Consider the following 25,636-nt stretch of genomic DNA (forward strand, 5'->3'; position numbering starts at 1 on the left):
AATAGATTATCCTTACCAAATCCATTATTAAAAGTGCTTCTGAAGCCACTTTCACCTGAAATGGCTCCTGAAATATAAAAAAAAACACACAACAAAAATGGGGGAGCATAAAAATAGAGATTTGTTCTCTCTCACTGGAATGTCCACCCTCTCTTCCTTTACCTATCACCTATCATACCAAGGTCTCACTACCAATCAAAACTCAGTGAGAACGAAACTTCAAAAACAATTTACCATTTAAAACCCTCTCATTTTCCATCTGTAGTACTCATCTAACCTTTAATATACCCGGCCTTGCCCACTATTATTTTTATACATAATATGCCTTGCACACACTGAAGAAGTATTTCATGTCTGACGGGAGGGCATTATGTATGGTCATTCAGTGATGCATAAGTAGTACCTGCTTTTCTTCACTGAAAAAATTACAAGGTATCAGTTGGAAGGGATCAAATGAGCTGAAAAAGAAGAAAAACATTTATTTCTAATATAATCTAACAAGATTAGGAAAATAACATTTATTTACAAATTTGAAAATGTGTATCAAAAATTAAAACCTACTGTCTAAGAGAGAAAAATATTAAACAAGGAAATTTTCTTAAAATGTTCCATACAACCCTTCTGAAAGCAGCACTGCTCTTTTGGACTTGATTTTTAAAAAGGCGGGGGGAATGACAGGACTTATGGGAGAAAGTAATTCTGTTATCCTAATTTCTTTAAATATCCAAAGAAGAGAGCATTAAAAATGGCCAGATATGTATCCTACACTCAAAGCAGATTTCAAAAAATTCAATGAAGATTTAACCAATTTCCTGACATGAGACCTGGAAGAAATGTCAACAAAGATGGAAGTTTCTCAAAAACATTTCTGTCCGTATAATAATATGGTCAGCATAGAGTAGGGACTCAATATTTGTTAATGAATAAATGACAAACAGTTCTGCTAAAGAAATGAATGTATACAGAAAGTTCTATAATAAAGTAATATTTTAAAATGAAAAAGTGCAAAAAAAAAAAAAAAGATGGGACGAGGGGCACCTAAGCAAGTCCAGATACAAGGTATATGTTAACCAATCGAAGAGAAATGATAGAAAGGCTTTGGCCAGTAAAGAATTGAGATCTGAGAAATATATTAAGAATGAAAAGGTTTTGCCCTGGCCAGTTTGGCTTAGTGGACAGAGCGTCAGACTGCAGGATCCCGGGTTCGATTCCAGTCAAGGGCACATGCCTGGGTTGTGGGCTCGATCCCCAGTGGGGGCATGCAAGAGGCAGCCAATCAATGGTTCCCTCTCATCACTGATGCTTTTATTCTCTCTCCCTCTCCCTTTCCTCTCTGAAATCAATAAAAATATATTTTTTTAAAAAAGAATGAAAAGTTTCTCTATGTTCAGATAAACAAACGAAGAATATATTCATGTTAACACAACTGAAAAAGAGTGAAACTATTTTGTTCCTATTCTACCTGAGACTATTAGCTCCAGGAGAACACACACTGTACCTTGTTTGTTGAATACTGCATTCCAAGGGCCTAGAACAGTGCCTCACATATTGTAGGCATCCAAAAAACATTTATTAAAAAAGAACAATTTTCAAATTAGAAAATGCTTTATGAACATGAATAAAAAGAAACTAAAGGCCAAGATAGATGAGAAAATAGCAAGAGCACATATGCATCCCAGAGCACCAAAGAACCATGATGTGAAATCACTGTCCATGTTTTTTGAGGAGTTGCAGAGAATGTGAAAATTATTGGAAGCCTTGGAATAGGCAATTATTGATCTTATTTCAAAACACAAAATAAGCAGACTTTAGAAACAGAGGAATCAGATGCTGAATATTAGAAAAATTCTAGAAAAGATTTTTAAATAGCTGATTAGTGAGCCTTTAGCAAGTGAAAAGGTGACTACTAAGGATAATAATGGGTTCGTGAAAATAGAAGTTGTGATAAGTAGACCTATATTTCATTTTTGATAGGAAGGATCTGCTAAACTAGTAGACTCAAAATGACTCAAGTATATTTCATCTAAATGTAAGCAAGACATCTGCTATCATTACTTTTCTGCATAGATGAAGAAATATGGGTTAACTGTAGTACCTAACTGATTAAACAGTAATGCTCAAGCATACTGACATGTTGATGATTCAAAACTACAGAGGCTATTATAAGAAAAGTGGATCTGCCCTAGCTGGTTTGGCTTAGTAGGTAGAGCGTAGGCCAGCGGACTGAAGGGTCCATAGTTCAATTCCGGTCCAGGGCAAATACCTGGGTTGCAGGCTCCATCTTGGCCCTGGTTGGGGCACCAGGGCCACATGCGAGAGGCAACCAATCGATGTGCCTCTCTCACATCAATGATTCTCTCTCTGTGTCTCTCTCTCTCCCTTCCACTCTCTCTAAAAATCAATGGAAAAATATCCTTCAGTGAGGATTAACAACAAAAAAGTGGATCCAGATTTAAAAATCCTGACAAACTGGAACAATGATTTGATAATCATAATAAATAGAAGACTCACATTTAGATTGTCTGGATTACTAGATGAAAAGTTCTAGGTTATGGATGACTATATAACAGTTTATCTCACATAATTTATTCCCACAACTATAACTTGACATATACTGTAGTGTAATGGTCAGGAGTATGGATGCTTAAGCCTTAATGCCTGAGTTTAAATCATAGCCTCATCAGTGACAAGTATAAGCAAGTTACTCCAAACTCTTTGTGCTTCTCAGTTTCCTTAGCTATAAAATGGGAATGATATTAACTACTGCATAGAGTCGGTATGAGGATTAAGTGAGTTAGTAACGTTAAGTGCTTAAAACATAGCTAACAGTATTAGCTATTACTGTTATTTTATAAACTAGAGGTCTGGTGCACAAAAATTTGTGCACTCCGGGGAGGTGCGGGGTCCCTCAGCCTGGCCTGTGCCCTCTCGCACAATCTGGGACCCCTCGGGGGATGACCACCTGCTGGCTGAGGCCTGCTCCCTGGGGGATTGGGCCTAAGATGGCAATCAGACATCTCTCTGGCAGCCTGGCAGCCATCGGGGGATGTACACTTGCCAGTGGGGACAGACCTAAGCTGCAGTCGGACATCCTTAGCACTGCTGAGGAGGCAGGAGAGGCTCCCACCACCACCGCTGTACTGGCAGCCATCAGCCTGGCTTGTGGCTGAGCAGAGCTCCCCCATGTGGGAGCGCACTGACCACCAGAGGGCAGCTCCTGCATTGAGCATCGGCCCCCTGGTGGTCAGTGTGTGTCTTAGTGACCAGTCATTCCCAGTATTTCTGCTGTGAGGGTCAGTTTGCATATTACCCTTTTACTATATAGGATAGAGGCCTGGTGCACGGGTGGGGGCCGGCTGGTTTGCCCTGAAGGGTGTCCCGGATCAGGGTGGGGGTCCTGCTGGGGTGCCTGGCCAGCTTCGGTGAGGGGCTGATGGCTGTTTGCAGCTGGTCACACCCCCTTCAGGGTGGGGGTCCCCACTGGGATGCCTGGCCAGCCTGGATGAAGGGCTGATGGCTGTTTGCAGCTGGCCACACCCCCTTTAGGGTGGGGGTCCCCACTGGGGTGCCTGGCCAGTCTGGGTGAGGGGCTGAGGGCTGTTTTCAGGCTGGCTGGCATCTGAAGCTCCCAGCCTCTCCTTTTTTTCTTTTTTATTCTGGGATTTATTTACCTTCTATAATTGAAACTTTGTTGTCACTGGAGCTGAGAGCCGGGCTCCTGCTCGCTCCAGCTCTGAGGCCACGGCCTGCTGAAAGCAGGTATCTGGGGTTTGTTTAGCTTCTATAATTGACACTTTGTTGCTTTCGGAGCTCAGAGCCGGGCCGTGGCAGGCGGGGAACCTTGGTTTCCTCCATCACTGGAGCAAGCAAGCCTCCTGCTCGCTTCAGCTGCGTGGCTGCCGGCCGCCATCTTGGTTGGGTTAATTTGCATATCTCACTGATTAGCCAATGGGAGGTGTAGCGAAGGTACGGTCAATTACCATGTTTGTCTATTATTAGATAGGATGAAGACCTAAGGCTTATAAAGGCTTTAAGGGACATAATAACTGGTAAGTATCAGGGCTCTTTCCTTCAAAAATGACCTAGTGGCATTCTTGGATATTGTGTTTTCTTTGTTTTTTCTGGGGTTTTTTTTTAGTAATTTTCACCAGTGGATTTTTCCATTGATTTTTAGAGAGAGTGAAAGTTAGGGAGGGAGGAGAGGAGAAGTAGAGGGAGGAAGAAAGGAGAAATGGAGGAAGGGAGCGAGGAGAGAGGGAGATGGAGAGAGAGGGAGATGGAGAGGAGAAGAGAGAGAGACGATGTGAGAGAGACACATTGATTGGTTGTTTCCCACATGCACTCCAAGGACTGAGGAGTGAACCTGAACCCAAGTATGTGGCCTTGTGCCCTTGACTAACATTCGAACCCATGACCCTTTGGTGCATGGGCCGATGGTCTAATCAGTTAGGTACACTGGCCAGGGCTTGAATGTCTTGTTTTAAAAGAGACACTGACAAAACTATAGTTCATTCAATGGGGCATCTGCACAAAGTGAGGGGTCTAGAAAATCAACACATGGAACTCACCTGGGGACCCTTAATGTTACAAGTTACAAATTTTAGATTATAAATGACCAAAAACCGCATTGCTAACAATCAGCACCAGCCAAAGAGAGAACCAGTCACTTCATGAGGTTGTCTATTCATAATGTCTGAGTTAAATGACCATCTGTTATAAACAAGTCCCCTCTTCAAGATAGGTTACACTCACTAAACCTGAACAAATTTAAAACTTGTGCTCCAGGTGTCCCAAATTGATAAGCAATGAAATAAAAAATTTCAAAATTTTTATATGTATTTTTTTACTTAATGTGAACAATACAATGCAACTATTTCAAATATTTTTCTGTGCATTTTCTAATCATTTATGATAAGTTAAAGAATCACATTTATATACCTTTTTGTTGGTCTTTGGACTTTTGAAGATTTAATAGGTTTGCATTTTTCCTCTTCTCTTCTTCTTGCCAACTCCTCAGCAGAGAGATGCTAAAATATGAACACCAGTTGATCATGGATCCATTAGCCATTGAGAGGTAGAATTAATAAAAAATACTCCTTTAAAACCATATTTAAGGGCATGTGAGAACAAGACAAAGTTGATAGGTGTGTCTCCTTCTTGTTACTAATAAACAGAAATGCTGAATAATGTGGTTAAAATTGTTCCAAAATATATAGCCATACAAAACTTAAAATTTACTCCTTCTCTTGACTTACTGATTTCAATTAATGGTACCCTGGGTCAAAAAACTCAGAATCACCCGAGTCTTTCCTCCTTCTTATTTCCCATTTCTAGTCAGCAAGTATTGAGTTTTCTTTCACAACTGAGAGACATCCCAGTGGTCATGATAAAGAGCTGATTCTGGAGGTAAAATGCCTGGCTCTGCTACTTACTAGCTGGGTGACCCCAGGCAAGTTCCTAAAGCTTTCTTTGTCTTAGTTTCCTCATACAGTATTTAAAATGGGAACAACTACAGTAATAATAACTATGTCATGATGTTATTGTGAAGATTAGTTAATGATTGTAAAATACTGACAATAGTGTCGATACATGGTTAAGTCCTATGTAAATAGAAGTGTTTCATTCCTTTTCTATTACCAACCTTACACTCTAGCCTCAATGAACTATGCACTTTTCCCCAGAACATTTCTAGTATTTTTCCATGTCTATACCTTTATTTGTGCTGCTCCCTCAGCCTGGAATGACCTAACCTACATTCTACATTTTGAGATTCTCTAGCTCATCACATCCTCTGTGAAAACTTCCCAATCATATCATTTGAGAGGACCTTATACTTCTTCGGAACAATATTATAGAACTAACCACAGGCTTTATCTTTTCTACTAATCTAAGTTACTTCTAGGCAGGAACCATGTATTATTACACATGATCTTAGCCAAAAGGCCAGGAAGCAATGGAAACACATGATTACTAATTGTTGTGCCTAGAACTGTGCTCAGTTGTGAGGTTAGGGGGAAGGAGCGGGTGAAAAAAAGAACAGACTAACATTTATCACCTTCATACACCTTATTTCATTTATTTCACTGAATTCTCACAACAATCGTTTGAGGGAGGTACTTTCACATTTTCCATTTGTATGGAGAGGACTTTTTGGACACCTTTGACAATCCAACGTGGAGTCACTGTCAGCCATGACAATTATGTCAAGTGTATGTCAAGTTTGAGGAGGGGTCTGGATGGCCAAAACCACAAGTCTGGACACTTGGCTAAGAACTCACTGATATGAAAGGGGAACCTCCACCCCTGATGGGTAAGAACTCAGAGCTCTGATGACCCAACACTTAAGCTTGGCTGTACCACAGGTCTCGCTCAGAGCCCTGCCAGACTTCCATTTCACCAGATGTGTGCCATCACTGTAGCCGCCTAGCTCAAAACCGACACCCGCCTCTCCATCTGGGGACACCACCAAAGGCTAGGACTTTGAAAAGGGTGCTCACTTTCCTAGTTTCTATAGCACAAGCTCCGTCTCTCTGTGTAATATGTGTGTGTCACTCTACTGGGTTATTGGGCGGTCTCCCTAATAAACCTGGCATTGTGGAAAGACACAAATGTGTGTGAATGGCTCCTTTTGGGGATGCTCCCTTGTTCATGACACCATTATACTACACTGGCTGTTCATAAACAAATTATATATGTAAAATGCGTGTGGGTGTATACATATACACATTCATTGCTTATTTTCTTTTTAGGACCGTAGTTTTTATTAGTAGAAATAATACTTCAATATTTGCATTATGTCTAATCCTTGGGACAATATTTTAATTGGGTATCAGAATGTCATTCAGCAATGTTTACTGAAATGAACTCGGCATACCAACTTCCCGGCACCCTGGAAAATATTCTTGAGCTAGAGAGCAGAATGTAGAAATAGATAATCAAAGTTCTGAAAATGAGTCCAATTCCCAGTTAACTGCACCACCAAACCCTTCTACTTTGCTGTTTATTAGTAACTTCTAGACCAGCTGTGGGCAAACTACGGCCCGCGGGCCGGATCTGGCCGTTTGAAATGAATAAAACTAAAAAAAAAAAAAAAAGACCGTACCCTTTTATGTAATGATGTTTACTTTGAATGTATATTAATTCACACAAACACTCCATCCATGCTTTTGTTCCGGTCCTCCGGTCCAGTTTAAGAACCCATTGTGGCCCTCGAGTCAAAAAGTTTGCCCACCCCTGTTCTAGACAAAACAACATGGAAATGAGACATACATATATGTATATGTTTTTAAAATATAATATTTGTGGCATTAAGATAAACAAATATGTACTGACAAAACAACTTTCACTAATGAGCCATTTGAAAAGGTCAAGGTTACCTCAAACGTCTGTCCTTCTAAGTCTTTTGCATCACACCAATTTCCCCATGGGTCTCGGACTCTACGCCTCCTTGTGCGCTGTGATGAGGTTAAAATAAAGCAAAAGGTAACAAGATTCACTTGGAGAAATCACAGCACATTTTAATTAAAAAAACAAAAATGATTTTCCAAAAAACATTTCCTCCATTAATATATTGTAATCCCCGATCAGCAATGCCTGACTAAATTTAATTTTATTAATTAATGTTCAATAGTTAGCACTCTGCTCAGAAATAAAACAGTGATGACTTTCTGTATTCTGGGATTTCGTCTTTAATTTTCATTTCCTTTCACCATTTGGGAGCTAAAACACTCAAACGAAAAGTATTTTTAAGACTGCCCTGGCAGGTGTGGCTCAGTTGGCTGAGCATCATCCCATACACTCAAGAGTACCAGTTTGACTCCTGGTCAGGGCACACACTCAGGTTGTGGGTTGGGTTCGATCCCGATCGAGGTACATATGGGAGGCAACTGATCGATGTTTCCCTTTCACATCGATATTTCTCTCTCTTTCTCTCCCTTCTTATCTCTCTAAAAAATCAATAAAAACATTTAAGAAATATAATTTTAAGACCAAAAAGAATCCCCAAGAAAATGACTACCTGTTCTATCACTGGTGGCAGAAAACTTAGGGAAAATATTGAAAATTAGAAGCAAAATAATTATATTTCAGTATTAGAAAGGAAAAGATTGCTTAGTTAATACAAATGGTAAAAAATTACAAAGTTGGATAACTGCATTACTAATATCCAGTTTTGCAAACTCCATGTAAACCCTTTAAATGGACTAGCTTGCCAGAGGTCACTGTCTGACTAGCAATAGCTCCAGCAACTATATTTGAAAACATCCTTTCTTACAGTAAATCTAGGTAGAACTGATTTCAGCCCAAATACTCTAAGAAAGATATTCACTTAAGTATTTATTCTTTTTTATCTCACCTATTACCAATTTAACCTATTTATTTGTTCACAACCTGATTCTGCCTTTTAGGAGACTTGTTGGATTATTTTTTAAATCAAATTCATGACTTTTAAACTATTGTAAAACTCACTAACCTCAAGAATTAAAAAAGTAAAGGCTAAAATATTTTCGATAACTATTCCAAAAGGCTGAATCTTAGAGTAAGAATTTTAAACAAACAAAAAATAAATTAAAGAGAAAAAAAGCGCTTCACTGTACAGTGTAAATAAAATGTTAGGTTTAGGAATCAAAGCAAGCAGTCTAAGGCCACTTTCGCAAAACATTACACTTAAACGTTGCCAGTGAAATTTGAGGATTTTTGTTTGTTTTTTGTCTTATAAACTATGTGAAATTGAATGGAAAGAGTAAAGTGAATGGCAAGGTAAAATACAAGAGAAAACATGTTCTTCCACTAAATGGCCACTTGTCAAGCAGTTGAAGAGCAGACATACCTTACTTAACAGGGTAAAGAGTGATTTGGAGAGATCATTTAGTGTGAGAGGTGACTGCTTACCATGGATTGCAGACGCTGGGCAAGTTGGTATGCTTCTACTGTATCTTTTCTGTCTCTGATTCGTACTTTATCAACTGGTTGTGGCCTGTTATATACAGCCTGTTCTATTGGAATTTAGGGAAAACAAAACAATCTATTTTTTCATTTGTTAAAAAGGAGGACACATCTACACTGACTATATATTGTAAGCCAATTTCCAAGTTTCTTTATACCAGAGCTTCAATGTTTCTATCCTACTCCGCAATCATATTTTATGTGCCACTTAGTTCTCACATAAAAGTAATACTATAGTTTATTATAAGGAAATCTCAATAAAATGTGATACTTAGGAAATGAGTAATTTGTTTAACTTTTTAAATTAAGTCCACTTTGCTAACTTAGGAAGTCTAATACAAAAAACATGATTTCATTTTTCTTTTAGTGGCTGAGGAAACTAGGACACCTTAGTTTTCCTGAAAAGCCAGTCCTAATAGTGCGTTGGGCAAACAAAGACACTAAAACAAAGACCTCAGAGCAAACTGTAAATTCTATCTACCTCTATATAAAACAAAACCATCTGATGGGATGTTTTCTGGTTAGTTATCTTTCCAAAGACAGACTACAGAACACTCTTCTCAAACCATGGGTTGCAAGGTTCTTAGTACTTTGTCACTTTGCAACTATGGTACTATGTTTCTTCAAAAAGTTTATGTCATGTTCATAAAGGGGTAGAACACATTTAAAAATATACATATTCATTAACTCTTATATTTGAGAAAAAGTAGGATGAAAAAACTTTCTTCCATGAAAAATATTTTGGCACTTTTATTACACTTAAGTGTATAGGCTCATTAATTATTTCTCTTATTTAAACACTGCTAGACAGTATTTCTGGCATGAACACAATATTTGCAAATTAAATGGTCTATTATTAGACTTTTCATAAAATAATTTTACTTTTACTTGACAAAGAACTGTATTTTTAAATTATTTCTACTACTTAGACTGCATATATTTCCTTTAAAAATTATACCACCAATTTTCACTGTAGGTCAAAGGGAAATACAGTTTAATCAACAGAAATCTGTTTATTAAAATCCCAATACATTTATTCCAAAATGTTATAGAATCTCTCTAAATCTACCTGAATTCTAACCATCAAAGAAATGAATGGGTGCCGTAAGATAAAAATGTCAAGTAAAAGATGTTGTTGGGTTTTTATGTTTACCACATCCAAAATTGATTGCTCCTATCAATTCGAGGTATGTATGAATCCGTCCAATACAATTAACATCCCCACAGTTCTTCAGGCCAGGACGTACTGAGGTCTTATTTAAGTATTTCGGTTTGCATATCTCCCTAATTAAGAGATGGAAGTACAATTATTTGGGGTAAATAAAAACATGAAAAAAGATTTCTGGGAAAAACTTTTAATATTTGAAATATCTTAAAAATTTACCCCTCTCAATATGTAAATGTGTAGTAAATACAATACTAATACATTATACCCAAGTGTACTTTTTTTCTGAGATAAAATAAATGACACAATAACTTAATAGTGTGATTTTTATAAGTATTACTTCTTTCCCAATATTAAATTCAATAGATGCCAGTTATCCTAGGACTTTTAAATTAGAGGCTCATTTATCTATAGATCCAAATTTAAGTCTGAATTCTTGACTAAAACGGGCACTTAATTTTATATGTTTTTAATCATTATGCCAATACTTATGAAGTGATTACTCTCAGTGGAAAACAGAAATTATAGGGGATCCCCAAAAAATCAAGAAATGCCCAAAGATTATGAAAGAAATGAAAGGTTTATATAATAAAACATATATTTACTGAATATATTTAATGTACCATGCTAGATGGTACAATATAAAGTGTAAGAGTAATAGAAAACTTAATACTAGCAGTAAATATTTACTTAAGTCCTTATGCCAGATGTTGTACCTTAATCCTCACCAACAACTCTATAAGATATAGATTTTTTTATTCTCATTTTAGAGATGAGAAACAAAAAGGCCAGAGAAATTAAAGCACTCACTTTAAGTGACAGGATGCAAACAGACATTACAAACCAAGTATTCAGATAAATCATATAACATAGGTATTTCTTATTCAATCTTTATTTTATCCTACAAATATTTATTTTATTTTGTATCCTCTGAATCAGGCATTGTTCTGGGCACTAAGGATACAGAGATGAATAATATCAATTTCCTGACCTTACTTTAACACTTCCTGACAACACTTTAACTAGCTTCATCAACTACTTTAATGGGGAGACAGTCAAATAAATTAATGAATAATATCTATTGTACAGGTGGCAATGAGTGCTAGGAAGAAAAAAGGATACAGTGAGACAAATAGGCATAGACTATTTTAGATAGGGTATTTGGGGAAGGCCTCTCTAAGCAAAAACCATATTTGAAATAATAAATCCTGTAAAATTTCAGGAATGGTAAAAAGTAGTTTGAGATGTGGGTTTTAAAGTTCCATTGAAAAGTTGAGATTTTGAATGTTTTAAAAGAAAACAAACGGCACAAAAGAAGAAAGCAGAAATGAGCATGGTATAACTGGCTACCAAAAAACTGGAGTCTAAAAACTGAATTAATGTCATTAACAATTATCCAAATCACAGGCTTTAAGCAGAACTTAGTAATCTAGTACAGTGCTGAACAAATGATAAAGCCTCTCAAAATATCTGTTCATGATATAATGATGATTCATTCATTCAATCTTTTCTTCCTAACAAATAAAGAGACTTCTGTATTCCAAGCATTGTTCTAAACATTAGGGATTTAACAATGAACAAATAGATTTTAAAAAAAAAAATCTGTCCTTGTGTGGAGCCTACATTATCACTGGGAGGGGGGTAAGAGGAGAGAGGGGAGAGACAATAAATAAAAATATAATATTTTCAGTGGTAATAAATTCTATGAAGATAAATTAAAAACAGGGTAAGAGAATGAGAGGAAGGAGATATGTATGTGAGCTATTTTAGATAGGGTGGTTAGAGAAGGCCTTTAATTTCCCTTGGGCAGACCTAAATGAGATAAGGAAGCAAGATGTGGAGGGGAAAACATCCAAGGCAGAATGAAAAGTCTAGGTCAAGGCCCTGAGTTGGAAGTGTGAAAATAATAAGTCAAGACTACAGATCCTGGATATTATCTTCACTTATAGTAACCTGCAACAACTTCCTTTTACTCTCTGAAACTCACTGTTCTCATCTGTAAAATGAGAACAGGTTGTCAAGAGGATTGGAGATGATTTAAATACAAGCATGGCATTGGTAGGCACTCAATAATGGTATTGGTTACTATTTTTATTAAATTCCCCTAAGCAGGGAGTTGACTGCATGTGCTTTTATTTTTTTTTTAATATATTTTATTGATTTTTTACAGAGAAGAAGGGAGAGGGGTAGAGAGTTAGAAACATCGATCAGAGAGAAACACTGATCAGCTGCCTCCTGCACACCCCCACTGGCGATGTGCCTGCAATCAAGGCACATGCCCTTGACTGGAATCGAACCCGGGACCCTTCAGTCCGCAGGCTGGCACTCTATCCACTGAGCCAAACCGGTCAGGGCTGCATGTGCTTTTATGAAAAGGATCTTTTAGCTACAAACAAGTCAAGCAGACCTCTTTTTATTTTGACAACATTAATTTTCCCTTCTATTTTTTTTTAAATACCACATCCAGTCCCTTACCACTCTCTCTTCTATTTTTGAAGAGGACATCTGAGTTCCTATTCAAAACCTTTCTCTTTGCTTTCTCACCTACTGAAACAGCAACACTTTCACTAGCTTCATAAACTAAGGCAAATGACATTAGGAAACTACTGCTATATAATTTATACTGTCTCTATAACTTATTCTGCCTCATAGAATCCAAAATTCAAAATAACAAATGAAATTTGATTAAAGTAACAGTAAATACTCACTGTTGATTCATATAGACATTTTTGAGTTATTTTAAAGTCATTCATCCTCTTATTTCCAAATTTTGGCCATTCATCCTCTTATTTCCAAAATCAAAATTAGGTATCAATTTAATTTATCTTTTTTAATAGTGTGAATTAGGCAATATGGAATAATGGAAAGAGTAATTTATAGTGTCAAGACTTGCACTGAAGTCAGCGACTGGTTGTAAACCTCTCCTGACCTCAGGATTGTTTTATCAAATACTAGTAGAGAAAATATCAGCTGCCTATTTATAGGATTGTTGTAAGGAATCAGATGACACAGAAAAGCTTTCTGTAAACTGTAAAGCACTATGCCAATATCAGTTGTTGTTTATATGTATTCTTTACTTTGATTCCACCCTTACCCAAACTTATATTTTTAGCAATCTTAAACTGCCTGCAAGAAGAAAATCTTTCTTAGAATATAGTTATCCTTAAAAGCCAAATCACTCAATATTGTACAGCAAAATGGTTACCTATTTAATAGCCTTGTTTTCCTTTGGTAATCTTCCTAGATTGTAGCAGAAGCCCTCTATAAAGATGGTCCTACACAATCCTGAAGCAGTAACAATTATGAATGTTTAATGATGTCTTAAGCTATTATGAAAAATTCAAATTACTTTCAGAGCAGTTAGGCTAATAAGGTGGGAAGTTTTTTGGTTTGTTCCCCAATCCCCACTAAATAATTTAAGTAAAAGGGACTGACACTTTAGAGGGTAAGCTGCATATATCAAAAATCCTGTTTCCTGATGAAGCTGGGTGAAGGAATGAACAATCTGCCAGAGGTTCAAAGTTGAAAGCACTTAAGGCAGCTATTTAGAATGTCATTATCCTGTCATGGAAGTTTTCTTTGTTTGTATTTCAAAGTACAGGATAAACTGGGAAAGATGTTATGCTATCCCCTTTCCAGAACAGTAGTGCTTTCTATATCTTCCTAACAACGCCCTAAGAAAGTACTTCTTAAGGCAATCATCTACCCCTTTTTCCAGGCCCAAACACTCTAATGAACAGAGATGGATTAAGATAGCTATAGATAACAATGTTTACCAAAGCTTTCCCCAAAAAGTTCACTACGAGAAATTTTAAGTCATGCTTATTGAAATACAGTATGTTAAAGTTCTCTGGATCATTAGCATTATAAAATACTAACTTCTGCATAAGCCTAATTAAAATACTATAGAATATCGTAAGTTTTAAAACAGTATCTATAATATAATTCTTCCTTACCACTGATCCAAAATGTAATTCCTAATTTTCAAATAGCGTTCTGGTGTTTTAGCTTGGCGTCCCTCAAAAAACTCAGGAATTGCTTGTTTTTCTTCTTCTTGAATAATATTTCTATCTATTTCTACTTCTTGCTCCGGTGGCTTAAGCTCTTCTTCCACATGGTGCTCCTCCTCCATTTGGCAAGAATGAAAAAGCATTTCATGATCACTCAAATCTTTCTGAACTTCACAAGGCTCCGGAGAAGGCAACAGCCTGGTATCATCTACTATTCCATTTCCATTATGCTTATCACAGTTTTTCATCAGTTTATTACATTTCTGATCATTTAATTCAACTGATTTTTTACCACTGGTGCTCTGTTTTTCAGTCCAAAATTTAATTCCTGAGCTTGAAAGTGTTTCCATCTCAACGTGCTTTGAATTCTGAAGATATTCCTTGGAAGATTTAGAAATGGGATCTTCCTTGCTGTCAGAGGTAATACATTCTCCTTGGTAGGTTTCATTACTTTTACTATTAGGGGTGTCTAATAAAATATCACTACTAGGATTCTCCTGAGGTGCCTGAGAAGTCAACTCATCTGCCTCATCTGTGATGTCTACTTCTTCATCGTCAGATAACTTCTCAATTTTTACAGCATTCAAGTTGGGATCAGCACGTCCCCTTAAACTTGATGGGGTCCATGACTTTGAGCTTTCATCTTCACTTTTAATCTGAAAATCACTGCTGTTCTTCTGATTTGGTGTTTCCTTCTCTGGACCATCTAATTTTACCTTATTAAAAATCAAGATAAAACCCCAGTAATATTACAATTTGAAAACTTAATAACTGGCACAAAAAGCAGAATAAATACAATGTTATTAAACTGAGTACATCACTGGTGTATTGTACCTTTATGGTTCTTTTCTTTAAAGTGTTTATTACATTTTAAATGAGCAATTAATATTTCATACATATTTAACTGTATGAAATCAAGTAGAATAATATAATATCTATTCAATAGGAACAATCATAACACTGAAGATATGCTTTGAGATTCTTAAGATAAATATCTGTAGAGTACTTTATGGGTATAAAATATTTCTACTAAAAAAATTTGAACATTAAAACTTTAATACCTGAATTAAAAACTACTTTTTCTTACTAATTTTATTTAAAATATTATCATCAATTAGGATAGTTATATTCTGCTTACCTTATTTTTAAAGTACTGTCTGGCATAGCTCTTCACTTGTAAAATAGTTCGACTTCCAATTAGCTTTGCAATTTTGGTCCATCTTCGGCCAAATTTAGCCTATATTATCAAAATGAAAAAGAAATTGCTTCTGTTGAACTGACTTGTTAATATTCTAAGCAACTGTCACACTAAAAAAAGCAAGCTAAAATTAAAACCCATCTTCATTTATTTTCTAAAGCACACAATGAAGCCTCATATATAGCTAAGACTTAAAATCAAGGCCCACATTCTTCTTTTATAGGGTGTCTCAAAATTCACACATAAGTAATTTTGATAGAAAACACAGGTTTATAATTAAAAATTGTAAATTTTTTATTGACTCATAAAGTATACAGTATAGGGTTATGTATGGAATAGCACATCGGGTAAATGGCCTCCACAGCTTTGCTGGCACATACACAAAGCCGTGGTCTTCATTGGTCTTCATTGTCCCTGCTCCTGGGCCATAATTGGTACTTGGTAATGCTTATCAAATTGAAGGGATTGAAATCAAAGGGCAACAGATATTAGAATCTTATTCAATAAACCAAGTAAAATTAGGCTTTTACTTGTTGTTGTTGTTGTTGTTAATGCTCATGCAAAATTCAAATCTTGCATGAATTTTGGGACACCCTATAGAATCCAGACTTAATGACAACTGACCAAAATGGTTTAGAAATTAGTTTTCTTTTCATAGCTATCTAAATAAAGATATATTACTTTTATGTATTCCTAACTATATGTATTCAGATTGCACATTATGATGTTCCAAATCTTAAGATAACTTAAAAAAACAGTATCTGAAACGGAGGCAGGTTGCATCCATTTATACAATCAACTGAATATGTTCTGACACTAATTTAAAAATATCCTCTTGCCCAGATTCCATCTGTTACAATATCCATTATACTCTATGAAGACATCACGGTGAACTGACTTACTAAGAATCACAAATGAAGAGAGCTGCAACCAACGCCTCCCTACACCCATCTACTGTCAAAGTTGTCCACTAACACTAAGCTGTGGTGAGAAAAACTAAGAACTCAAGGGAATTCCGGTGTGTTCTGAAGTACAGAAAGGAAGAAATATAATTTTAAAGCTAAATGGGATTTTTAGGTATCAAGTCTATCATTTGATACATACATAAACCTCCTTTATAATATCTCTAACACAAGATACTCTCTACTTCCCAAAGCAGGTCAACAATTCTAATTTTTTAGAATTCTTAAAGCTCTGAAAAACAAACCACCACCAACAAAAAACCCCAGCCACAACTCAGGGGAGTTGACCTCAGGGCAGGCTTTAGGCCAGGCAGTCATGACTTATGGTAGCAAGTCATCTTCAAACATCTGACCCAAATGATAAACCTTAATTTATACAATTATTTGTGGTACTCATGAGAAAAATCTGATATGTGGGTAATTTCTTAAAACTGAAAATATTTCAGGGTAAATTACTAGTGAGTATAAATTAATTATCTATATTGCTCTTAACTAACACCTAGCAGAGATCAACTTACTGCAGAATTCATTATCTTTCTTGTGGGATAAAGTCAAGCAAGTAACCTGGCAGCATGGAGCACTTTGGAGATAGTAAGTGTGACCAGTAGGGACTCTAAGGGCTTGGGCACTATGAAACTCACAGAGGGGACACTAACAACAGGAGCAAAGAAAACATTCATTAATTTTAAAATAGAGCAAAGGGAGAGCCTTATGCCCACGAAAAGGAAGGAAAAATCTTCCTTCATCATTCAGTACCACATAATTCCCTTCTCTCAAACCTGAGAAAATTCAGTCTATAAGCAAACTACATCAAAAGGTTAAAATACAACCAATAGTTCCATTTGTTTTTGTGGGAAACCATTCTAAGTTTAAAATATCTGATTATGTATATAAATAGATATCTACATATGTATATAAATAAATACACATTTTCTTATACTGGGATAAATATCTCCGGAAGAATCCACAAAAGAACAGATTAAAATGATTATCTCGGGCATAGAAAACTGAAGGCTGAGACAAGAGTTAGACTTAACACCCTATAAACTTTAGGCACCTTTTGAATTTTGAACCATGCAGATGTAGCTCCTATAACTACTACCAATGTCAACAATAATAACCTAAAATTCACAACCCACTTGCATTGGTGTGTGTGTGTGTGTGTGTGTGTGTGTGTGTGTGTGTGTGTGTAGAGTCTTCAGTAAGGGACAATTTAAATAAATGGCTAGTTAGATTATGTAAACGATAATCATGCAACAGACTAAAATACAAAAATATAAAATATAACAGCACAGGATAAAAATCTCAGGAAGAGATAAAATGTTCAAGGATAGTTTAGATATTTATATAAAAACATCACAGAATATATGAAAGTCATAGTAATGACTAACTATAAAACTACAAGCACATTTATTTCTCACCATCTGTAGAAACATTATCAATAATACTTCAATTAGCATTCCTGAATCCTACATAATTATATAAACATCCTATATATGTAATGTAAATATATAATTTCAAAATTAATTTAGTATAATATTGGGTAACATGTTCCTTCAAAGGAAATGATATAACCTATTCCCCATAGTTAAAAAAACTTTTCTGAATATTTTACTAAAAGTGTCTTCATATTAAGAAGTATTTTCAGAATTAGAAATTGGCATGCATATTTTTCCATTATATAACTTGTAGACATTTATATAGGTCTCAGTGAAACTTTCATGCAAAAAGAAACATGTTTTGTCTTCAATTACATCCGCTGAAATATTTAGATTATATGCACAATGCCAAATATCTGAATAAAAAATAACTCAACCCAAAACAGACAGTTCTATATACACAGATAACGAAATAATTTTGTCTTTTAAACTAGATAGTTTAAAGAAATAGCTCAATTTGGGGGTTTTACTAGTATAAAAATAGGGTAAAAACTATCCAAAAATTAATCCAAATCTATTTTAATATTTTATTAACTTAAGTGAGTTAAATTCTCTTGTACTATACTACATACATCACCATTCTATCTATAGAAAAACTATAGATATGATCACTGTAATTAAAAAGAAATTTCTGGTCTCTACAAATTAATTTAACCTTATAATTCTATCAATATTTGCTTCTAGAATTATTTTACTATAAGTCAAAAATTGCTCTATTTACCAGCCCTTGTTCAAACAGCTCTTTTTCTTCTATCGTCCACTTTACTGAGAAACTGGCTGGTTTTGTAGGAGATTGTACCCTAAGGGGGGAAAAAAGGAATTGCAAAAAAAAAAAATCTGAAATGGAACATTCCATATTTACGCAGCTAAAGATTATAGATAGCCATAAACTAAATTCAATATTCTGAGTCTAAGAACTTAAAAAAAGGAAAAGAAGAAAAAGGCTGCAGCCTCTACATGAGGGGACAGATTTACCCTGTCTCATATACTTCTCTAGCTCAGGATGATTGGAGCCCCAAAAGACATAATCCTTGAGTCTGAGTGAAGATAACACTAAAAGACATTAAAGGAAGTCAGTGTGAAAACAAACAAATAGGGTTCTTTATGCTGGACATAAAACAGCAGACATTAAAACATCCAACTCCTGAAAGGCATGTAAAAGTTTAAACTGACTCCAGAAATATTATCTCTTTGATTCTTCCACATACCATGTAAGTATCAAGCCAGAAAAGTAATAAAAAAACCAAACTATGGCATTATGTTTATTGCTTTTGAAACTGCAGTCTCTTAAGAAATTAAGAGAGTGATGAGGCTCACTAATTTAATTCAAGCACACCATTAATCTTTTCATTAACTTCATTTTTTATTGTTGTTTATTTAGCAAAATGCAAAAGCCAAAGTCTGTTTGGTGCTCAAACTCTTGGCAATTGCATATCTGTTAGCCTTACCTTTAAGGTACCATAAACATGCAAGTTCATAAACACTAAATAAAATAGTTAATAGTTTCTTTAAGTTTTTGAAAACTAAAAATTCAAATTAAATTTTTGTTTGAAGTGACTGAAAATTAACTGACAGGGCAATAGAAATCATGTCAATTCCTAACATTAAATAGCAGATTTTAAAAGTTTCCCCACAAATTCCTAAGAAACCATCTTTTCCATAATCTGATGACACCAAAAGAGAAATTCTGGAAAATAGAAGCATAAAATTACCTTGGGGCATTCCAATGTATACAAGAAATCTTGATTTTATATTTTTGAATAACTCAAGATCAAGAAAGCTCTTCCACAAGCCAACTATAATTTTTATTTAATTTCCTTATAACTTTTAACTAATAAAAAAGGTTTTAAAATTTTAAACATAAGTACATACATGATTTTTGCTGTTTTCTGCAGACTGCACCACCACATGAAAAAAGAAAATAAGGAAGCTTGTGAAGTTTCTAAAAGTACTGTTCATATTTTTAAAAGTATAAATTAATTTTTACCTTTTCATATATTTTTTATCATCTTCCTTTTGACCAAGCCAGAATTTTTCTGGAAGTGATTTTTTAGATAAATAATACCTGTGTAGTTATTAAGGAAACTTTAACAAGAATGAAGTCATAACTTTTACATGGCTCATATAAAGTAGGCATTTATATTATACTAGAGGCCCGGTGCACAAAAATTTGTGCACTCGGGGGGTCCCTCAGCCCGGCCTATGCCCTCTTGCAGTGTGGGACCCCTCGGAGGATGTCCACTCCAGTGGGGACCCTCACCCCATGGAGGTTTGGCCAGCCTGGGTGAGGGGCTGATGGCTGTTTTCAGGCTGGCCACACTCCCTTTAGGGTGGGGGTTCCCCACTGGGGTGCTTGGCCAGTCTGGGTGAGGGGCTGAGGGCCGTTTTTAGGTTGGCCAAGCACCCTGGCGACATAAGCTCCCAGCCTCTCCTTTTTATTCTGGGATTTATTTACCTTCTATAATTGAAACTTTGTTGCCTTTAGTGGAGACCTGCAGAAAGCTTAGCTTCCTCCATCGCCAGGGGCAACCCACTCCTGCTCACTCCAGCTCAGTGGCCACGGCTGGTTGAAAGCAGGTATCTGGGGTTTGTTTAGCTTCTATAATTGAAACTTTGTTGCTTTCAGTGGAGCTCAGAGCTGGGCTGCGGCAGGTGGGGAACCTTGGCTTCCTCCATCACTGGAGCAAGCAAGCCTCCTGCTCGCTCCAGCTCCGTGGCTGCCGGCAGCATCTTGGTTGGGTTACTTTGCATATAGTCACTCTGGCTGATGGGCGTGGCTTAAGGCATAGCAAAAGTATGGTCAATTTGCATGTTTGTCTTTTATTACTATAGGACTAGAGGCCCAGTGCACGAATTTGTGCACAGGTGAGGTCTGGCTGGCCCAGCCCTAATCGGGGCAGACTGGGGCCAGGCCTGTCAGGAGGAGGAGATGGCGGGCGGTTGGCCAGCTGACCCACCCCAATCGGGGCTGGGATGGCTAGGGGGAGGGGCCATGGGCATTGGCCAGTGGGCCCCACCCGATTGGGGTGGTGGCGGCTGATTGGGGGTGGGGCCGGCCATGGGGAGGGGCTGTGGGTGGTGGGCCAGCCAGCCCCACCCCCAAATGGGGTCCAGGGGACCAATAGGGGGCCAGTGGTCTGGGGGAGGGGCCATGGGCTGGCTGGCTCTGCCCGATTGGAGTGGGGGTGCTGATCGGGGGTAGAGCTGTCTGGGGGGAGGGGCCGAGGGCCGATGGGGAGCCAGGGGCCTGGGGGAGGGGTCATGGGTGGTTGGCCGGCCGGCCCTGCCCCTGATCAGGGGCTGATCTGGGGTGGGGCCGGGTGGGAGGAGGGGCCGCAGAAGGTTGGCCAGCTGGCTCCACCCCTTATTGGGGTAAGGGGGCAATCAGGGGTGGGGCCGGCCAAGGGAGGGGCTGCAGGTCGATGGGGGTAGTGGGGGCCCATTGGGGGCAGGGCCGGCCAAGGGAAGAGGCCATGGGAGGTTGGCCAGCTGGCCCCAGCCCCGGATCCATCAGGTTTACTGGCTGCAGTGGGCGTCATAGCAATGGGTCGTTCTGTTGTTACTGCGTTCTGGTTGCTGGCTTTTTATATATATAGATACTCATGAAAGTCACACTTGAATCCTAGCTAAATCAATTCCTTTCAAAGCCCTTTTCAGGTCTGTACAATTTTTGATAAAATTATTTATACCTCACAGGGTTGTTATATGAATTAAATATTACATGTAAAATCTCACAAAATGGTACCTGCATAAAATGTGTTATATAAATGCTAGTTCCTCTTATCTTCCCTTTTAGAAGTGGCTAAGAGAAGAAACATCCTCAATGTTTCATTTAATTCTTTTTCTCCTAGACCATATGGAGAATGTAATGGATGAATTTGATTGGTCGTCCAGGGTAATTGAGGACAACCAATTGTCTTCATATTTCTCAAGGTAACAGAGAAGAGCTCAATGTTGTCCTCTACCCTAATAAAACTAACAAACACGTAGGTCAAATCTACCAGAAAGCCTCTCTCAAACGTCTTAAAACTGGCCTTTACAATAACTTAATCAGAAATATTCTTCACTGACAATTATTGCCTGTATATTGTGGATGTCAGGCACTATACTAGGTACTAGGTACTGATGACAAAGATGGAAGAAAATATTATCCCTGTCTTCCAAGAGCTGACATAGCTTTTACTCTCATTACTTCTGTTTCCACATCTGGAAGTGAACCAGTAACTAAGTATTCATTAATTTAGAATTGCACTGTTCAATACATTGGCCAATAGCCACATGTATAACTACTAAATACTTGAAATGTGGCTAGCACAAACTGAGGTGCATTGTAAGTATAAAATACACACTGAATTTCAAAGAGTATGAAACAAATGTGAAAGATCTCAATGTTTTTATATTAAATGATGAAATAACATTTTAAATATAATGGGTTAAATAAATTATTAAAATTAATTCCATCTGTTTTAAAGGAGGCCACTAGAAAATGTTACATAAACCACTACTCACTAAACTACTATTAATACTCTTTATAAATCATAAAATCAGAAATCATTTTGTTCAATCCTCACATTTTACATATAAGAAAATTTAGTCCCAAAGAAATTAAGTTGCCAACATCACATACAGATTAAAGAAACAAGGACAAGAAGCCAGTGCCTGACCATGGATAAGGATCCACAACTTCTCAAGGCTGGAGGGTGGGGGTAGGGGGGAGGGAAGATCTTTATCCTTTTGTTTTTGTTTTGTGCTTTTTACTTAGATTCCTCTCACATAACACCTGTAAATTGGTAGAGTAAGAAGTGAGAACTTTAACATAATCTAATTCTGAAATCTTGGACAAATCAACATCTCTGGATTTCAGCTTATATAACTAAAGATGGAGGATTGAACTAAACGGTCTTGGACTAAAGGTTTTAGCTAACTTAAAACATTTTATAATTTCAAATCAATATTCAGACAGTATAAAGAGTTGGTTGACAACAGAAACTAAAAAATGTTGAATCATACCTCAGACTTAGCAATAAAACAGAACCAAAAGAATAAAATGCAGCTTTTTGCATAGGTAGGTAACATGTTATATTGTAGCAGTCTGGGGCCAAATATATCTATCTAGTAATTAACAGTGGTCTCTTTTGTAATTTTTGCATTTAGAGATATTTAACCCTGAAATCTTCTTTCCTCACAATCATTAAAGGATACTCTTCTTCCAACAACATTTTCTCAATGACAGCTCTGTTCTCTTCACTGATGGTGCTATCCAGAGTCCAAGGCTATTATAAAAGAGAAGAACATATTTTCTTTTTATTTACTACTTTTTGAAGTTATCTTCCATATTTTGTTAAATGAAAATACACAATGATATGATTAACAATAACAGCTGTCATTTACTGAGCACATAGACATAGCTTTGATTCCCACAATAACTATGAAATAGGCATTATTACTTTACAGAGGCATCCCTAGCACTGCTAACATTTCAAGTGGAAGAGCAGAGACTTGACACACCAGTCTGTTAGACTCCCAAGGCTCAAGCTCCTATATGTGATACAGTAATAATGGCTATCTATAATAATAAAAGCATAATATGCTAATTAGACCGGATGTCCTTCCGGACGACCTTCTGGATGAAGCCTGGGCTGTGAGGGAAGCCTGGGTCCCGGGTGCCTGCAGGCACCTGGAAGGAAGCCCGGGTCCCAGGTGCCAGAGGGATGCTGGTGCCAGCAGCTGGGGGGAAGGAAGGTCTACTCCAGCACGACTTTCATGCATCATAAAGTCATGTATAAAAGACTTTAGTTATCAGAATTTTGCTAGATACTTCACCTATTTCCAAAACTCACAATTCTTTTTTCCCTCAAGCCACAATCTCTCCTTGAATGATCACACTCATTTTCAACTCCCAAAACTTAAGAAATTTCAGCTCAGGTCTCCTCTCCAAGATCTAGAGTCTAGATTCTAGACTGTTATATCCAACTGCCCCCTCAAAACTTCCACTTGGGTATCTAGTAGGCTTCTTAAATTTAACATTTAAAACATAACTCCATCACATACCTCCCTTCATCTATTTCTTCCCCGACCTTCCCAACTTTATAGATGGCACTGGCACTACTGTCACCAAGTTATTCCAGCCAGAAACCCAAGAATCACCCTGGATTCTTTCCTCTTCCTTCAATCCTATGTCCAGTCTACCAAGGAGCTCAACCTCCAAAGTATAATTAAATCTGTCTACTTCTATTGACTCTGCCACAACCTCCAGCCAAGCTACCACCAAATACTGCTTAGATTACTCAAATGTTTCCTAACTGGTCTCTTGATTCCTACAAATATGACGGAGCTCTCATCTGCTTTTCCAGCCTTGTCACAGCTATCATCCCCCTTCCCTTACCATATTCTAGAACTGGCTTCCAACCAGCCTTTGTGATACTATTCTTTCTGCCTAACGTTTTCCCTCAACTCATCAAATATCTACTCCCCTCTTTTTATTACATTTCAACTTAAAAGTCACCTCCTCAGTTTCCCATATTGACAGCTTTATCTAAAGTAGGTTCCCCATCCTGTCACCCTTAGTCTGTACCTAATGTCCTTAATGATTTATAATTAGTCTGTCTATTTGTTTAGTACCTGACTCTTTAGACTATAAGCTCCTTGAGAGCAGAACCATGTCTATCTTAATTATAGTTGGAACCCCCAAATCTGGTCTAGTGTCTGGCACATAGTATATACTCAGTAAGTAACTGTTAAATGAGGAAATGAAACCTGCAATGATCCCCATTTTTCAGATGAAACTGAGGTTCACAAATCTGGTAGTGGTAGAGCAAGGACTTGTGTATTCAAATCCAGCTGGATCCAACAGTTGTTTCCCAATTGTGGACATTTTTCAAAGTCAAAAGAAATAAGAGTAAGTTTCTGCTATTTTTACAGTAAGAAAAATGTTTCGCCTAACTGGTTTGGCTCAGTGGATAGAGTGTTGGCCTGTGGACTGAAGGGCCCCAGGTTCCATTCCGGTCAAGGGCACATGCCTGGGTTGTGGGCTTGATCCCCCGTAGGGGGCGTGCAGGAGGCAGCCAATCAATGATTCTCTCTCATCATTGATGTTTCTATCTCTCTCTCCCTCTCCCTTGACATCAATAAAAATATATTTTTAAAAAAAGTTTAAATTTATGACCTCTGTGATTGCTGAGAACTAGCACCAAATTAAAAAAAAAAGAGGTACTTTGGCTAATAATAGCTTAATGTCCTTAATATTTTCATAAAATACTTACAATAAGACCATTCTCAGTTCTCCATGATGAATCAAGATAGTGATCTTGTAAAATAGATGCTGTATTTTCATCGTTTCTGTAATAAGAAAAATGAGTATAAAAGTGATATTGTATCAGTTAATGTACACATTTTACATAGCAGTGACTGGTAGGTTGAGATGTTAAGCAAATATTTAGTTCCCTTCTCTCCTTAACAGATTTAATGTTGTAGAAATGCCTGTGGTACCTCTTTGGTCTGTGAATTACATAGTGCTTTAGGTTACCCTATCTCAACTGCTAAACCTCAAGTCCATTCACTTCTTTTGTTTCCCAAGAATAAACAAGTTCACGAGAAAAAAAATAACCCAAAGCAGCAACCACACATGCTCTGTGGCCATGAATCAACACTTCAGACTTCTTTTGAGGCGTGTGTAGGAATTCAACTTTATAATTAATTCTTTTAGATATACCTAAAGCATGAAAGCTACCATCAATAGCACCACCCTCAAAATGGAAAAAAATAAAAAATAAATGGAAGAACCTGAATAGAAAATACTTGAAGGACAGTACAATGAAGAGATAAGAGAGTGTAATGTTTTAATAACAACTCATATAATTTAACAAGGTAACTTGGGTTATTTGGGCTCTTTTCTATGTCCATGAGGGATCAAACTCTGT

The 25,636-nt window shown here is 37.1% G+C and overlaps 1 protein-coding gene across 8 annotated transcripts in view; it reads right to left on the reverse strand.

The window, feature by feature from the left end:
• The window catches only part of MYSM1 (Myb like, SWIRM and MPN domains 1), a 43,537-nt gene that overhangs the window by 12,078 nt on the left and 5,823 nt on the right, over nt 1-25,636 (reverse strand). For 4 of the 8 annotated variants that reach the window (XM_036348660.1, XM_036348657.1, XM_036348656.1 and 1 more), the window contains exons 2-14: nt 24,980-25,055; nt 22,920-22,990; nt 19,705-19,782; nt 19,590-19,613; nt 18,439-18,517; nt 15,257-15,355; nt 14,065-14,834; nt 10,097-10,227; nt 8,890-8,993; nt 7,377-7,454; nt 4,939-5,027; nt 404-458; nt 17-67 (exon numbers count right to left, since the gene is read on the reverse strand). In XM_036348660.1, coding sequence (XP_036204553.1) covers nt 17-67; nt 404-458; nt 4,939-5,027; nt 7,377-7,454; nt 8,890-8,993; nt 10,097-10,227; nt 14,065-14,834; nt 15,257-15,355; nt 18,439-18,517; nt 19,590-19,613; nt 19,705-19,782; nt 22,920-22,990; nt 24,980-25,055 — 1,705 coding nt within the window. Of the gene's footprint in view, nt 1-16; nt 68-403; nt 459-4,938; nt 5,028-7,376; nt 7,455-8,889; nt 8,994-10,096; nt 10,228-14,064; nt 14,835-15,256; nt 15,356-18,438; nt 18,518-19,589; nt 19,614-19,704; nt 19,803-22,919; nt 22,991-24,979; nt 25,056-25,636 lie in introns of those variants that run through there. The other 4 variants (XM_036348658.1, XM_036348659.1, XM_036348664.1 and 1 more) reach the window with 4 other exon arrangements.

The sequence above is a fragment of the Myotis myotis genome, unplaced genomic scaffold (assembly GCF_014108235.1).
Source record: "Myotis myotis isolate mMyoMyo1 unplaced genomic scaffold, mMyoMyo1.p scaffold_m19_p_2, whole genome shotgun sequence".
Taxonomy (NCBI): domain Eukaryota; kingdom Metazoa; phylum Chordata; class Mammalia; order Chiroptera; family Vespertilionidae; genus Myotis; species Myotis myotis.